The sequence below is a fragment of the Pseudomassariella vexata genome (genome assembly GCF_002105095.1).
Source record: "Pseudomassariella vexata strain CBS 129021 chromosome Unknown BCR38scaffold_10, whole genome shotgun sequence".
In the NCBI taxonomy this organism is placed as follows: domain Eukaryota; kingdom Fungi; phylum Ascomycota; class Sordariomycetes; order Amphisphaeriales; family Pseudomassariaceae; genus Pseudomassariella; species Pseudomassariella vexata.
In genome coordinates this window covers 1,271,753-1,287,851 of record NW_024467965.1, presented here as the reverse complement: position 1 = coordinate 1,287,851, position 16,099 = coordinate 1,271,753, and the positions used below count along the sequence as shown (strand labels likewise).

General features: G+C 49.7%; 3 protein-coding genes across 3 annotated transcripts; 1 reads left to right on the top strand and 2 right to left on the bottom strand.

The window, feature by feature from the left end:
• Nucleotides 1-1,921, bottom strand: BCR38DRAFT_348598 (major facilitator superfamily domain-containing protein; the record flags this gene model as incomplete). Its single annotated transcript, XM_040856436.1, has 5 exons — nucleotides 1-189; nucleotides 266-408; nucleotides 463-784; nucleotides 838-1,355; nucleotides 1,405-1,921. The coding sequence occupies 5 exons, from the start codon at nucleotides 1,919-1,921 to the stop codon at nucleotides 1-3; spliced, it is 1,689 nt and encodes a 562-aa protein (XP_040713620.1).
• Nucleotides 1,922-3,263: 1,342 nt separating this feature from the next.
• Nucleotides 3,264-4,202, bottom strand: BCR38DRAFT_495142 (uncharacterized protein; the record flags this gene model as incomplete). Its single annotated transcript, XM_040864731.1, has 3 exons — nucleotides 3,264-3,369; nucleotides 3,423-3,754; nucleotides 3,816-4,202. The coding sequence occupies 3 exons, from the start codon at nucleotides 4,200-4,202 to the stop codon at nucleotides 3,264-3,266; spliced, it is 825 nt and encodes a 274-aa protein (XP_040713619.1).
• Nucleotides 4,203-9,378: 5,176 nt separating this feature from the next.
• On the top strand, nucleotides 9,379-15,816 carry BCR38DRAFT_36565 (uncharacterized protein). Its single transcript, XM_040857231.1, has 3 exons — nucleotides 9,379-9,551; nucleotides 9,613-15,473; nucleotides 15,563-15,816. Exons 2-3 carry the CDS (start codon nucleotides 9,669-9,671, stop codon nucleotides 15,623-15,625), a joined length of 5,868 nt encoding a protein of 1,955 aa, XP_040713618.1. The 5' UTR covers nucleotides 9,379-9,551; nucleotides 9,613-9,668; the 3' UTR covers nucleotides 15,626-15,816.
• The last annotated feature ends 283 nt before the right edge of the window (nucleotides 15,817-16,099 follow it).

The window sequence follows — 16,099 nt, the reverse complement described above, 5'->3', positions numbered from 1 at the left end:
TCAGCTTGTAGTCTTACGCAGGCCTTTCGGGTTAGCGAAGAACGCCGCAAAGATGGCGATTACGGCAAAGCCTGTCGACGCGGCGAACGAATACCGCAGGCCATCGTAGTAGACTAGCTGGGCCTTGCGCTGCACATCGGGCGGTAGATGCCGCAGGGCATCTACTGAGTGACGAATAGCGTCGATGACCTAAACAAAAAGGAGTGATCAGTGTCTTTGTGACAGGTGCTGACGAATAGAGGTTGAGAATAAAAAAGGTTCGTACCTTCCATTTATGCGGGACATCGCTTAGGGCATCCGGGAGTCGAACGCTGAGCGTGGTTTGGACTATTGCAGAAGTGATTGACACGCCCCAGACAGTACCAAGAGATCTAATTAGATACACGGTTGACGCACACACAGCGTGGTCTGGGCGTTCCCTCGTTAGGGCAGCTCTCTTACTTATAGGATAGTCTTGCTTACCTGCGTGTTCAAAGCTTGCCAGAGACGTGAAAAGAATGCCGGGATATACAATACCTTGACCCAGATTCGCTGGGAAGATGAATGTGAAATATTTCCATCTCGAATCCTCAAATTCCAAAGAGGTCACCAATGCATTGCCAAAAGCCATCAGGACGGCACCAGTGCGGACTAGGCCGATCAGTTTGCCCCAGCGTGACATAACGACTCCTGCAATCAGACCGCCGATAGGTGTTGCCAGCGATGGAATCACAAGTCGAGCTCCTGCTGTCGTCGCCGAGTCCAGCAGAACCACTTGAAAGAAAAGTGGAAGCATAAAGAGGTACTTCAAAAATCAGCAAGTCTAAAAGAGGGAAAGATTATTACATATGCTCTTACCGCGTATGCGGAAAGTCCAACGCAGACATTGGCCAACTGTGTCAGCACATGCAGACGGCCTTTCAGCATGCGTAGTGGGATCACCGGAATAGCAGTGGTCCTCGCTTCCACCCAGATGAATAAGACAAGAAGAATAGTGCTCCCAACCAGAGAACCAATGACCCAGGGGCTTCCCCATGGCAGCTCATTCCCGCCCAAGCTCAGTCCAATTAGTTGAACGGAGATGGCTACCACCAAGAGCAACGCACCCGAGAAATCAACCTTGTTCCAAGTTTCCTTGAAAGTGGCGCCGTGGTATTCGGCCTGATGTGGATCCTTTATAACTAGGTACCCGAGGAATAATGCCACAGCTGAAATGGGGACCTGGAGGAGGAAGCACCATCGCCAGCCGATGCTGTCGGCAATGGAGCCACCTAAACTGGCACCGCAGATGGCGCCGAAGCCAAACATTCCGTTCTGTAGAGCTTGATACATGCCGCGTTTGCGGAAAGGGATCATATCCGAGTTAACAATGGTTGCTTGTAAATCTTAGTATAAGTTGCAAGTTGAAAAAGGGAAAGAACTAACCCATCGTCATGAGCCCTCCACCACCAAACCCAGCAAGAGCTCTCATGCAGTTCAGAAAGACGATGTCATTAGCGACGCCACATCCGAAGCAACCAAGTGCAAAAGTAATGGTAGAGATGAAGAAACAAATTCGGCGGCCGAAGATGTCTGAGACCCTTCCGTACAGAGGCTGAAATGCAGTACTTGTAACCAAATACGAAGTCGTCAGCCAGGAAGCCGTGTTGGTCGCATCGAACTCGGAGCTGATGACACCATATGTGGCGGCAGTGATAGTGCCATCGAAGCCGTACAGGAAGACGTTGAACATGATTGCGGCCTCGATCCAGGTGAAATGGCGAGGCGCCACCCAGTCCTCTTCCTTAGGCGCATCATTTCTCAACAGTGGCTGTTGTTCCCCTGATTTACGATGATAGTGGTCATTTTCGTGATTTGGTGATTCGCTGGTGTCCGGAATAGTCGCATCATGAAACGCTGCCGTTGCGCTGATTGCCGGCAAGGGTGCGTTGGCTGAAGACATGAAGTTGTAATGCCAAATACCGCCTAAAACGTAGAACCAACCGACGTTATCTTCAACTAATGTGGCGTCACTGAGGCACAAAATCGCGTCGACAGAATTTTCGGGCCCAGAAATGGATTGCATAGATGAATAGGCCTCAGTTAGTGCATATATATCGTTCTATTCTGCCCGTGTTCCTATACTCGCAGCCCGATGACCGGAAACCTGCGCCGATCTTTACTGGATCACTGGACCGGAACCACGACAACACGGAGCTACCGATACATATAAGTTATTATATTCCTCACTCTTTGTGGACGGAATCAATGGACTCTTTCTGCAGCCTGTCCGCAGTTGGAAATTCACGCCTCTAGGACAACAGCGCCCATGGTACTGAGCATAGTGGCGGGGGATAGGTGCACACGGCTCCTACAAGTAGCGGCAAGATACTGAAGTAACACGACATCTTGGGAGGCTGAGCTCGTCCAAGTTTTCTTCCCACCGGATGATCTACTATCAAAATCCCAAGTCTCAATGCAGATCCTCCCCAACGGAAACGTCCTCGTCAACTGGAGCTCCGAGGGCCGAAGGTTCTGTTTGTGTCGGCTGAGGTGATAGATCCGGCTGGGAAGTTGTTGCGCGTTACTGGCGCTCTTCTGTCGTTGAGTCAGAGGTCTTGCCTGCGGAAGCTGGTCCTATCTTGCATCAGGACGGCGAAACCCCGATCGAGAAGGCTTGTTTGAAGGCCAGCAGCCGTTGGGAAGACTATGACATCTTGAATTCATTCGAGGTTGTCATTCCAGTGAACTTTGAAGTGAAGCAGTTAATAAGGCAGTATTTCTGAACAGGTCGCTTCGGTTTATAGGACATCGCAATCCTTCATGTTCATTATGGCAGTGAGTTTGGGCAAGGGGGCATGTGATAGGGGCAGCTGTGCCGCCGCTCTTGAAACATGATAGGATGCTTGTTCGAGCGGGGTTTCGAATATTTAATGCCTAGAAGTTTTTTAATCTCCTTTATTATACTGTCCTATGCAAGCCTACGGCTTATGAAGACAGTAGGTCCAAAAACTCGAGGTATAGCGGGCATATTACCCAGTCCTACATACAAGTGTAACCCTGTGCTGCGAATTTGTATCCTCCGTAACAATTGTTTGTCTCTGCACTATAAGCTTTGTGAATTATTCCGCAGGTTAAGTTCAATATCGGTGTAGGGCTGTGGACTTTCAGTAGGATGTCCACCTCCTAAATTCTTTCCCCATTACTTTCGCAGTGAGCATGCGTGGTCTCGATAACTGCCGCCGGATTCGAACCGACTATGCTCATCGCCGTATCTAGATTATAGTTGCCACTGATTTGGACTTTCACAGAGTCCACTTCTCATAGTTCGGAAAGTATTGATCATGTAGCCTCCCTGCATATTCTACAATGATAGGAAACTCCTTTACCACCTTCTGGGAGGCCGGAGACCTGGAACCTATTAGTATCCACAACTATGAACGTAGTGAGGAGAGTTGACATACGCGGTGCACAACAGAACAGAAACAATGAAGCCGAACAGAGAAGCATCTGCTTCTGTGGGCCCCTGCCCTCCAAAGACCCAGAACGGTTTATCAGGGTCTTCGGTTGATGACTTCGCTCGCGAAGCAACCAACAGGTCGTTGACTCCTTTCCAGATTTCTAGTCGGAACGTTGCGATCTCATCAGCTGTGTAGCGGCCTGTTCCCTGTCCGTGCAACGTGGCTACTATATTCCTGTGGACCATAATGCCCACGACCACTCGAACTGGATACGGCAGCTGCCAGAGAGAATGATCACGCATGGCATAGTAATTTAGGATCCATCTCTCCCACGTCTGTTCCTCACCGTCAGTGGTCGGTCCCAAAACAAATAACACGATTTCTGGTGTTCCATACATGGTAGAAATATAACTTATCTTCCAACAAAGCCCGCAACGCCATGTCCTGCGTTCGAGCAGCTGGCGAGAGGCCGGCGTTGATATCTGGAACTACGTTCCACCTTGCTAGTGTTTTGATGATGAGGGTAGAGTCGCCGAGTTTAATCCTGGGCTTGGTTGTCCCCCGGGAGCTTGGGTCGTGCAGCGGGTCCCAACATTCTAGGTAGGGGATCTTCCCCTTTGGCGCCGTCTTCGGTGAGCTGACATCGGTAGTGTACTTGACGCCGGCGAAGCGGAGGCGCGCTTCGAGCTTCACGACGAACGGCGACCAGACATGCTTGCCGTGGTCTTTCCAACCGCGGTAGATGATGATGTCCAGGTTGCTACTTTCAGTTGCGGATGACATTGGTTTTTATTCTACATGGAGAAAGTATGTTGTCGCAAAAGTATTGACGAACTGATATATAGAATTAGAAGGGTAGTCTTCGGTCTGGTTCTCAAGAAATCGGGTTGGAGGTCAGACATTTGTTCGAAGATCCATCCCAGCTCTGTAGGGTTCACTGGTACTACATAAGACGACTAAGACAGCGCCATACAGTACAAAACACAAGCCCAAACCTAGAGAAGCCACTTACTTAAAATTCTCTCGAGCGACTTCGTTCTCGACAAGCTATAATAAACCATAGAATCGAATTTGTCTATCTTTCCGAGTCCTAAGAGAGAAGGTGGCCATAAAAGCCTTAAATAAAGAAAAATATGCTTTGATCATAACCGTGGCTGCTTACGCCAGAGGACTAGTCGTGAAGGTGTAATAGTGGCTGATACATTAGAAAGACGAAGAAACCTAAACAGCTGGTGGGGTCCGATGCGTACATTATACCTGATTTATATGAAAGCGAACGAAGGTTACAAATTCTATATCACAAGATTGAGCCTAGGACCTTCTTCGAGATGTCATATTCACCCGTTATTACACCTGCGAGTATCTCAAAATACCCTATATGACTCAATTATTGGCCTGGCTCAATATCGAGAAGCCGCCTCCGTCCTTACATGCCTATTTTCGTTATGGTAACGATCTAAGGGCGAAGGGCATTATTGTTACACGCAAAGGTGGTCAAAGATTTGTGAGGTTGTAAAAGCATGACATTCTATCTAGTCCTATGGAGCACGAAGGTTGGACTTAGTCCCGAAGGGCTAAGTCACGTGGTAACCTTGGTGGTCTTGGCAAAGCCCACCAAGGTTGCCTAACAATTATGATGATGAAACCGATATCATTATGAAAGGCCGTGAAGGATACGCAGCTTGAATATTTGTCCTCGCTTAAATCAGAGCCCACGTTGAAACGAGATAACAGAGATATGATTAGGTAGTTGTCCCAGTATACATGAATGATATGAATAACAGGCATAGACGCTAGAGCTATGCAGTGGGTTTTCATCTCATATGTGTTGTCAAGTTGCAAAGGGCGGTTTCTTCAATATGAACTCCGCCACTCCACTGGAGGAAGAGATGACTCTCCGGAGCAGCGCAGCATGATCGCCAACGCCGCGCCATCGCTGAGGAACCGAAGGGCCCTTAGATGCGGATACCGAAAGGGGGCAAGTATTTCGGCCTGAATCGACTGGAGGCGTCTACCCTGTGCCAGGTCAGGACCGGAAAAATAGGACTGGCAGCCTTCTTATTCAGAATATGGCTTTTGGGGTATACCCGCCGCTATGCCGCTGTGGTGACACCCCTGAGACGAAAGAGCACGTAATTATCTTTCGCGGACTGTTGGAAGGACTGAGGGAACCGCTACGCGCCGCTATCGCACCGCGGCCGCTATAATATCGCAGAGACCTTGCAACAGCAACAGGAGAACCGGTAGTTAGTGAGACTAACATAAGGTTGTTGCTAAAGACGGGTCGGGCAGCTTCAAGGCCCTTGTGACGCCGGTCACGATGCCTGGCCCCTGGGCCCCTGGACGAACACAGGGACACCCTAGTATGGGTGTCCCACCTGTACGCGCTGCCCTTTTCCTTATAATGTAGGAAAGGGCACTTGCACTTAGATCTCTTTCTCTCTCTTCTTCAGTTTAGTATTCGTCAACAGAGATAGACTGATGTCGCAACCCTGATTCGAACTTGCAGTGCCTCTGCCGTGTCACAGCCCCGATATCATTGATTTTCTCGGGGGGACTTTGTTGTTAGGTTGAGAACCAAAGTAGTATGGTAGCGAACCCAACGCAGTCGCTAATAGGGCGAACCGACCAAGCAGCGTATGTATTTAGTCCAGCCATTAGGGCATGGTTTGACCTACAGGAGTACTGGTAGAGGTACCGGGGGCTTCGAGCCTACGGCGTATTTAATAATAATAATAATTAATATGAGAAGATAAGGAAACTCTTCATGACCAGCTATGTCGGTCACAATTCCAAAACAAATTGTGAAAGTTTTGGTTCTCTGTATCATAATGAAGAGTCCAAGGCGACATATATTTGTGACCAGAGACCTTGACATACTCCACTTGTATTAATCACTAGCTCATTTTGATGGTCTATCAGATTGAATGAGTTATGAGCAAAGGTATATGAACACCCGTCACTACACATCGAGTATTGAACATACTTGTCATGTTTTTATTGCACGGTCTTTCTAGATCTTATATTATGAATATGTTTTGGTCGCCTCTTTGTATGATTTGAGTCCTGATATCTTGGTCTACTTTTGGGTCGAGGCTTTTTGTCGAATTGTTCATCAGCGGTATATGAACAATCTTAAATTTACGAAGAAGAAGCACCTAGTTGACATCATATAGAAGTATCTAGGCTACATCCGCGCCTCATACAATCCATAATTCCGAAGGGCTAACAATGACTTCTAAGAGCACCTCTCGAGATAGTAGCTCGGTACCCGGTACCCGACTATAGCAAGGGTCGGACCAACGTTATCATCCTCACCCAACCCCCCTGGTTGGTTAGTGATCATATTAGTAAGCAAAACGCTAGTGATGTTGACCAACCAGAGATTCTGGTTAGGTAGGTGACTTTTTGGTTAGATTTACTGCCAAGAGATGAAACTATCGCCAACCTGGCCGGCGCGGTCCACCGGGAATATACTGGCGGAGTTGCATGTAGCCTCCTCTATAGCCTCGTCCGGTGGATCCAGCGAGTTCTTTTCTATAGCTCTCTCAGCCGTTAGAGCCATAAGCAGAGTATTTAGCTAGCTTATTAAGCCGGCTCTATACCAACCTCGTAGTATCTGGCACATACCTATGATAATGATGTCAAGGCTTGGCCGCTATGAAGTGATCATTCTACCGGCAGATGAAAACAACCGCTTGCATTCATATCCTTCTGGATATTATAGCAATAGGCCCACGCCCACGATGAGACTGCCTTACCGCGTTCGGAGAAATTAAAGCCACGAAAACACTAGAAAAGGTGTTCCTAAGCCTCCAGGAGTACCGGAGTAGCCTCAGCCGAGGCTTAGCGAGATAGCGATACCACCAGAGTTGGCGTTATAAGGGCGATCAGACCCTCCATAGTATAATGGCAGCGGCTCAAGCGGGAGAGGAATATCAAAATAACAGCAAAGTTTCAAAGTACCAGATATTTTGCAGAGATTTGCAAGCTAACAAGTCTTACAGAGGGTCCTACAGGGCTGGCAGGGACATGCAACACCTTCAAATTACCCAAAACTACGGCTGTCAGGGACCCCAAGCACTGTCCAAATAGCCATTTAAACCGTAGCAACCATGAGCCAACCAGGTTGCCTAACCAGAGTCTCCTGTGAGGTTGGAATTAGCAACCAAAGTCCGGAGAATAGTGAGGGTATTAGTGATAATCCACACCAACCCTAGCCCACCAGGTTGGCATGGTGAGGTTGTTCTGACCCTTGGACTGTATATTGTGGCTTGACTATCACTAGCTAAAATAGTACTGAGAATAAAGATCGGAAATGCAATTATAGGTCGTCCAAACCAAGAGGTCGGTGGAGTCTTCCTGCCCTTTCTGCGTCACCTCGCAAGTTGCAGCAGCCATTTTGAGAAGCGCCAAGATTTGGCAGTGAATGAACGTCCCGCTGAGTCTATTCAGCAATAATGTCACAAGATGCTGTCAGGCTAGGCTAGTAGGCGAGTGGAGCCATGCATGTGTGTTGTCGTCAATCGAAGTGCCAAGCGCTAGCCCGCTAGGGTGTGGATATTTGACCTTGCCAAGTTCCCTAAGAGCTTTTCTAGGATGTGAAATTCGAAACGTTTGACACATTTGATAGAAATTTACTAGGCTTTGACCGTCGATCTCTATATATCTTCCTGGGTTGATAACTGATTGCCTGTATTTATGTAGTTGACTTGTATTGTTAGTTTGAGTTGAAATTTGGACCCCTGCTCCGCTGCCGGTGCGAGACGCAAACGTTCATGCAGGGTCCATCGGAAAGCTTAACGCTACCGGTAGTTAAATTTATGATCCAGTAAGCATATTTTCGTAGTCCAGTATGATGTCAGCCGCTGACCGTTTTGAGTCCGACGAGTCAGGCAGGCAGGGTTTGCGCAGACCTTACACGCACCGCAACTAGGAAGAATATGTGTGCATGGCTTGTGTGGCTGCTTGCGTAGTGCCGTAGTCGCCTTGCGGGCAAATGTTGGCCGACTGATCAGATGAGCCTTCTCGGTTCCAAAAATCGATAATGACTCGTCGTCATAAAGATGCCTGGGCCTTGGGGTCCGGTATATGTACTCGACAGGTTGTACCAAAACTTCGGATGCCGTCGCAGTTTCCAAAAAGCCTTCGAGTGATTCACCATCTGTAGGACATCTCAGCCCTTCAAACCGGGTCCTGCACCAGTTGGTATCAAATTGTAAGTAGTCAAATATACGAAAGGCCTCGACGGGCCGAATGGAAAGTTGAGTTGACTTTTGAGATAGAATCCTTTGCCATCCGTTGAGACGAGGGCGCATCATCACTGTCAATGCTGGGCACATGCAAGGATTTCACACACCTGCCCCAGTGTCCCGGTTGAGTTGGCCCGTGCCACAACACCCAATCATCGCGGCTTCCTTAGAGCCTGCTGCAGCTTTGAGGTTGTGCACAAGGCTACCATTGGCGTTACGTTTCCTGCAGTTGCCTTCCTACCATCCCAAGCGGCAAAGCTCCCTGCATCAGACCAGCTTTCAACAGCCAAATACAGCCGTTCCGCGTATTCTTAGCCACGGCAGGTTGGGCCAGCTCCTTGTTTGTTGGTTCGCACCCTACTTTTCCCTTCGGCTGCTGGAGTACCCACGCCCTTGGAGCAACCTAGCAACATTGGGCTATCCACCAACATCGACCCGAACGCCGCCCCATGGTCAACGCACGAAAACGACCGTATGACCAACAAGAGCCAGACATACTTGTTGGACGTTCTCGCCGCCCGAACTAGTGAACAAGGCTCTAGCTTCCAATCGGACTTTTGACGATAATTTTCCCAGCGTCAATTGGCATTTTGGGAAGCTCTACTTCATGCGATTGGTTTAGGCCATCACTTGTGACACCGAGCGTCATCGACACCAGTACAGCACAGCACGAGCACGACACTAGCCGTCGCAACAGCGAAGTCAACGCTGTGGTTTCGCTTGGAGCAGTCGCCTTCTCTTCGCTGGACGAATTAGTAGTGGGACGTTGCTTAGTCGAGTGCAAGTTTCGATGTGGCAGCGGCAACGCAATCAATTTATTACCGTTTCCAAATCAGTGGAATAAAGGTTTGGTACAGTACAGTTGACCTCGTCTCCGAAGGTGAGGGCAGTAGCTCAAGGACATCTCCATCTCTCGCTCATTGTTAATGATAGAGCTACAGGATATTATATCCCGACTCGATTCAACGTGAGAGACCGGACCTTACCCAGCCAAACGATGGACGAAGGCCTCGAGTCGTCTGGCCCAGCCTTGTCTGGAGCCTCGCAATTTCTGAGCGCATATGCCTCGGCCGATTCCATTTCTCGTGCAACGTCGCCTGGTCTCCCGCTGTCAGATATCGACGAAACTACCGATAATGGGAAACGCCACCGACCGCGAACATTCCCTTACTTCGACTTACTACCGTACCCTGTCGAAGAGGAAGAACAGCGGGATGCCGCTCTACAAGGAATACTCAAGCAGCTCTACATCGCTGTCAAGGCTGAAGACTTCTCGCCAGGAGCCCTGCACTGGACGCGACAGCTCCAGTCCTGGCTTGATCTGAAGTTCGACATGCCCAGAGAACTTCGGGGCAGGCTTGCGAAGCTTTACTTTCACCTTTCGTTAGCTCCCGGTTTAGACGCGACCGCCGCAGATCGCTTCTCCAAGATGGTGACGACCCTAACAAGGAGAAAGCATCTTCTAAAGCCGCAAGATGACCTCATCCTCGATTGGAGGCCCTTATGGAAGGAGATAAAGTCTCTTGTGTTGCCGCAGGAAGCGCCGGCCCATCACTCTGCGAGACGACGAGGCCTCAAATACCTCTGGAAGCTTTGTCTGCAATCCAACACCTACTTCGACCCCAAAGAGAGGAGAGTCATGCTGGAGGAGATTCTGCCCTTTTTTAGCACGTCAGATCTTCAAAATGCTTTCATCGTCATCGGAACTCTGAATATTCTGATGCCCACTACACCCGCTCCTGCCATCGAACCCCAGTCTCAACCCTCTGACTTCGTGCCGACTTTCTTTCACCTCTGGTCGCTTATGACTCGATCCAAAGTCATAGACATCGCGTTCCTCGACACGTTTTCGCGCATGGCTAGAGATTACCTGACTTGCCAACATGTTCCATTCTCTGAGCATGGTATCTTCACTCGAGAACAGTCAGATCTCATTTTTACTTCCATCCTACGCTTGACTGAAATCCCTGTAGGCCAGGCGAACTCTCCATACACTTCTCTGGACTATTCATCCGGGATGGGTGTGTTTTTGGAAAGGGACCGCAAAAAGCATCCCATCTCCTACACTATCGCTCGCTGGGTTGTGTCATCCCTGTCTCCGCAATGTCTAGATAAAGACAGCTCCATACTCAATAGTCTGGAGGGACTTATGGAGTCTATCGACACGTTCTTCCATCCATCTAACCAGGGTGCTTGGACAATCATGCTGGCACAGCTGACCTTTTATCTCACAGAGATGTTTGTGTCCCGTTGGAACAAAGAACAGAGGGGCGAACAAGACACGCCAGTAGAACGCAGGTTGACCGAGGAGCTCAAGCAGCGCTTCGTTTTGAGTCTTCGTGATGTCACTTTCATGGGAGTGTTTGCCAAGAGTACCAAGGTGACGCATATGTATTTTGGTGCTCTCCAAAACATGGCCTATCTTGAGCCCGACTTGGTGTTGCCTGGTGCGCTCCAACGATTCTACCCGAGTTTGCAAGGTCTGGTCGAAGTTCACCGGACGACTTCAAGTCTCTGCGGCTTGCAAATGATTGCCAATGTCATGGCCAGGCAGAAAGGTTTCAGGTGCCACATCACTGCCCTGCTTGCTCTTGCTCTGCCGGGCATTGACGCCAACGACCTGAACAAAACTCAGTACACACTAAATCTAATCCAGACAGTCGCGTACAGCATCCCGTTTGTGAACTTGGCCAAAGAGACCGACAAGATTCACGACACCACTTTGGCGATGCAGTGGGTCCAAGGAGAAATGGAGCGAATGGAGCGGGAGGGCCAGGACGTCAAGATTGACTACAAGAATGAACTCAGCGATGAGGATGAGGCCAACATTGTCCGTTCTTCTACGGCGGGCTTTGGCGAATTTGTCATTGCTCTGCTCGGCAAGGTGTTCACCCTGTTGGAAAATCTGCCGGATTCGTCTCATCTGCGTACTGGGTCACCTGAAGACAACATCATCAATACTTTACCCTCTGCTCTCACACCGATGTTTGCCTCGTTGTCCCCCGAGTTGTTCGATATGGCTCTGGACAAGTTGTCGACCTTTGTTTCAACTCATGTCGTTCATCAAGCTCGCGACGCCATGGCGTGGATTTGCAATGCGCTTTGCAAAGTCAGCCCAGAGAAAACACTGAAAATCTTCACTCCAATGCTCATCGTGAATATTCGGAACGAAATTGATTACAATGGTGCGGCTTCGGATCGAAGCAGCGGTACTGAGGTGCTTCCTCGAGATCGCGCCCTAGTTTGGCATGTCAGCATGTTAAGCATGTGCGTTGTTCACGTGGGCAGCGAAGTGCTCAAGTACAAGAAAGAGCTCTTCGACATCGCACAGTACATGCAAGAAAACTGCCGCGGTCTCCCGACTATCCATATAAGCAACTATATTCACCATCTACTTCTCAACTTGACGCATACCTACCCGATCGACAATGCCTTATATGAGCCTTCAGTAATTGAGCGAGGCTTGGATGTTGATGACTGGGGAAAGACGACAGCCCCGGCCGACTTGTCGATCCGGTGGCATCGATCGACGGCGGATGAGATCCAATTTGCTGTTGAGTTGTTCGAATCCCAGGCCGAGGGCGCCATGCTGAGGTTAGAGTCCTTCATGAGCGACGATCCACCCGTGAGCAGAAAGGGAAAGAATAAAGAATGGTCTGACGAGGTTTCTCGTCAACTTACACAATTGCGCCTGGTCATCTCAGGTGTTGCGACACTGTTCGACCCAAAACATGCCTCGGGTGAGGCTAACGGCCACCTGACTGGGACTCATGTCGATGACGATGGCGATGAGAAAATGGGAGACAGCGAAGACGAGGAGGATAATCCACTTGCCGAGGCCGGTGAAGACGACGACGCACGTCCCCAGTACAAGTACCAAAGCGGGTATTTACTCACCAACGACAGCGCTCTATATAGTCGCATACACGATTTGCGAGACAACATCGGTCGTCTTCTCTCGAGGACGCACTCCTTCTTGAACACGAACCAGGAAGATGACGTGTCCTGCTTTACTGCGCTTTACTCTACCTACCGGACGTGGATCACGGATGTCGGGTTCGAGAGATCCGCTCACCCTCTCGAGAGGTTGCAAAGACTCTACAAGTCAGATATCGGTCCCTTCAAGATTAGCGGCTTGCGCAAGGCTTACCCAAGGCCTTTGCTGATCAAGCGAGCCGATGCCTACCAGCTGCAACGTGTCAAGCACAACGCCTCGGTCCGGAGGAAGAGTGCGATGGACAAGCGGCTGCTCCTTGACTTGGCGGAATCTTCTGTCTCCTCATATGCGGATGTCCGAAGGGTAGCACAGGGTGCACAAGACGCCTCTCTCAAGGTGTTGATTGGCGGTCGACCCTTAGTCATCCCCGTGGTCCTCGAAAGGTTCCGTAAAGCCCTTGACGAAACTGACCACGACCGCATCAAAGGCGCTATGTACACTCTACTGTTTACAAGCTTGCTCAAAACTTTGATGCGAGATTGGAGATTTGCCCCGGATCTCTTGCGTCTGTATATCAAAACCGCTGGTGTCGACAAGGCTTCTATCCAGCAACTCGGCTCGACCGCTCTGTACCGCATGATAGAATTTGGGAAGCGTTTTGAACTGATGGTGCTATTAGACAATAGCACGGTGGACTTGATCAAGCCGTCAGAGGATTGTTCGAATGTCATCGAGTCCAGGCACGAGTTTATTGTTGAGCGCAGGAGGAAGGTCGAAGAGAAGAAAGGAGCCCTCGGTCTCGAGCTGATAGACATCGCACGTGAGTCGCACTGGAAGACTGCTAGCAGATGTGCTATATTTGCGACAAACCTGTGTTTGCGCTTTGATACCATTGCGCCGCCTCAATTTATCGAGCTTGTCGTCGATGGCACCAACGATCCGCATCCTGGACTTCGGGCTAGTTACAATGCTGCATTCTCCAATGTGTTCACCGCTATCGACCAGCGCGCAGTCTACAATCACTCGTATCGTGACTTCTTGGAAGAAAAGGAAAAAGACTCGAACAAGATCGTCGTGCCAGTACCCAAGGGCGACACCAAGTTTACACACCGTTTCCTGGACGATTTTACACACCCAGAAAATGCCGAGTACTTTGTCGACACAGATCACGCGGGCTGGCTGGTGTGGGGAAAGCAATTCAACGCCTTCAGAGCAAAGCCGAATCGTTTTGAGGCCTATGATGAAGTCGAGATCGCTGCGAGGCGGCAAATTGGCAAATTGATGACCAAAGAATGGCTGGCGAAGTGTTTTGATTACTTGAAGCAGGAGCCTCGTGACTCGTCCGCTGATAGATTCCGGACCCAAAACGTGATACTCTTGATGCACATTTTTGATCTTATGAATTACGGTGAAACGGAGGTCACATTCGAGGATATCAAGGCGTTGACTGCGGAGGTGTACGGCGACGGCAGCGACAAGCATCAGCACCGAGCCACATCGGAGATTCTCGGTGCAATGTTGGCTGGCTCTGCAGATGACCCTGTTGAGATGAGAGATCAGGCCTGGGGTTTTGCTCAGCCTATGATCCTGAACATTTTCGCCGACAGTTTGACACCTGAAAACCTCACCTACTGGATCACTTGTCTCCACTTCGTCATCGACACCAAGGACCCGCGTCGAGCCCATGAGATCGTTCAAGCGCTCAGTTCATTCCGTCTCGACATGAATTCAAATGCAGCCTTCAAAGAATCATCCAAGGTCCAATTACTGGATATCCTCATCAATGATTGCGGCTGGCATTTCCGTCATGAGAAGCCAATTCTGGAAGATTTCCTGGCCCATATCGACCATCCTTACAAGTCCGTCAGAGAGTCAATTGGCCGCGTCATAGCTAGTGTTTATCGCACGCGATATCACGAGTCCTTCGAGAATGTCACGGCTCTACTGGATCTCAACAAAGCAGAGTCTGCGACCGGTCTGGGTATACGGCCGTATAAGGCAACCGAAGAATTTGTAGCCACCATCAAGCAAGTATTTGACCATCTCGAGGCTTGGAGACACGAGCGCGAACCAGGCCAACAGACACCATCCTCCTATACCTCTGGATCAAAGACTGTTTTGACATGGCTCGACAATACCCTCTCGTCCCAGGACTGTACACAGCTTATCCAATTCTTCCCCGACCCATTCATCGACCAACTTCTACACATGATGGATGTGAAGGAAGATCCAGAGCTCATGCGCCTCGCTTACCACGTCTACCGCCACCTGCCCAACATTCCCTTCCGAGCAGGGGAGGATGCACCTTTCATCGCTGCACTCATTCGTCTGGGCAAGGGAGCTACATCGTGGCATCAACGTCTCCGTGCACTGGTCAACATGCAAGTGATCTACTTCCGTCGCTTATTTTTGACAGATGCTGCTCAGCGGGAGCTTCTGTTTGACGCGGTGGGGGATATGCTGGGAGATCCACAACTTGAAGTACGCACTGTGGCAAGTGCTACGCTTGCCGGTATGATACGGTGCTCGCCCGCCGCCATCCGGAACCCCATCATTACCACGCTCAAGCAGCGTTTCGAAACGCAACTTGCTCGCAACCCCATGCCAAAGAAGAAGATCCCAGGGACAGACACGCCTGTCAACGTCACACAGCAGGTTGTTATGAGACATGCTGCAGTTTTGGGTCTGGGGGCGTTGATTGAGGCTTTCCCGTACGCGACGCCGCCTCCAAGCTGGATGCCCGAGGTGCTAGCTCTGTTAGCTAGGAAGGCTGCTAGTGACCCTGGTGTGGTTGGCAAGGCGACAAAATCCATTCTGGCTGAATTCAAGAAGACGAGACAAGACAGCTGGGGTGTTGATCAGAAGGTATGTTGTTCCTTTTTCATCCGACGACGCGGTCCCCTTGCCCCATGCCCTCTTTTACTGTAACCCTTGTTTGTTCTAACATGTTCTAGTATTTCACCCCTGAGCAACTCGAGGATCTCGAAGGTGTACTCTGGAAGAGCTACTTTGCTTAAGCAATAAGTAAGACCTATCACAGACAGCACACAAAGCGACGGAAAGAAAGACATACTACACATAAAATATGATTAGAGACAGCGGATACATGTAACAATATCATGTTGTATTTCTGATCAATCAAGTGCGCGAATTTCGAACAATGACCTTTCTTGCTGGGCCGCTCCTGGCAGGCGGTTGCGTTGAATTTCTTAGATACTTGCAATGCTGGAACGCCGTTGCGTGCAAATGGAATCCATTGATAATTGGAGTCCGCAGCGGCTCTTTACGAATGCTCATTGCTGTGACCTAAGATACGCAAGCGCCTTCCTGGGGCGCTGTAGGGGGTAGTGATTAGTACTTGCACCATTATGTATTAAAAATGGTCGAAAAATGTGCGTATGATTAATGAGCTGAGTGAAACGGTTCAAGCCAGTAGAGTAGGAAGTCATGGTAGGGGGTTGGTGCCAAAGGGGATTGCCGTTCAGGGGTTT

Bases quoted from the DNA above. Each gene is read 5' to 3' on its own strand.
- BCR38DRAFT_36565 (XM_040857231.1), top strand. From the start codon at position 9,669: ATGGACGAAGGCCTCGAGTCGTCTGGCCCAGCCTTGTCTGGAGCCTCG. The intron at 15,474-15,562 runs GTATGTTGTTCC...AACATGTTCTAG, and splicing joins GCTGGGGTGTTGATCAGAAG to TATTTCACCCCTGAGCAACT.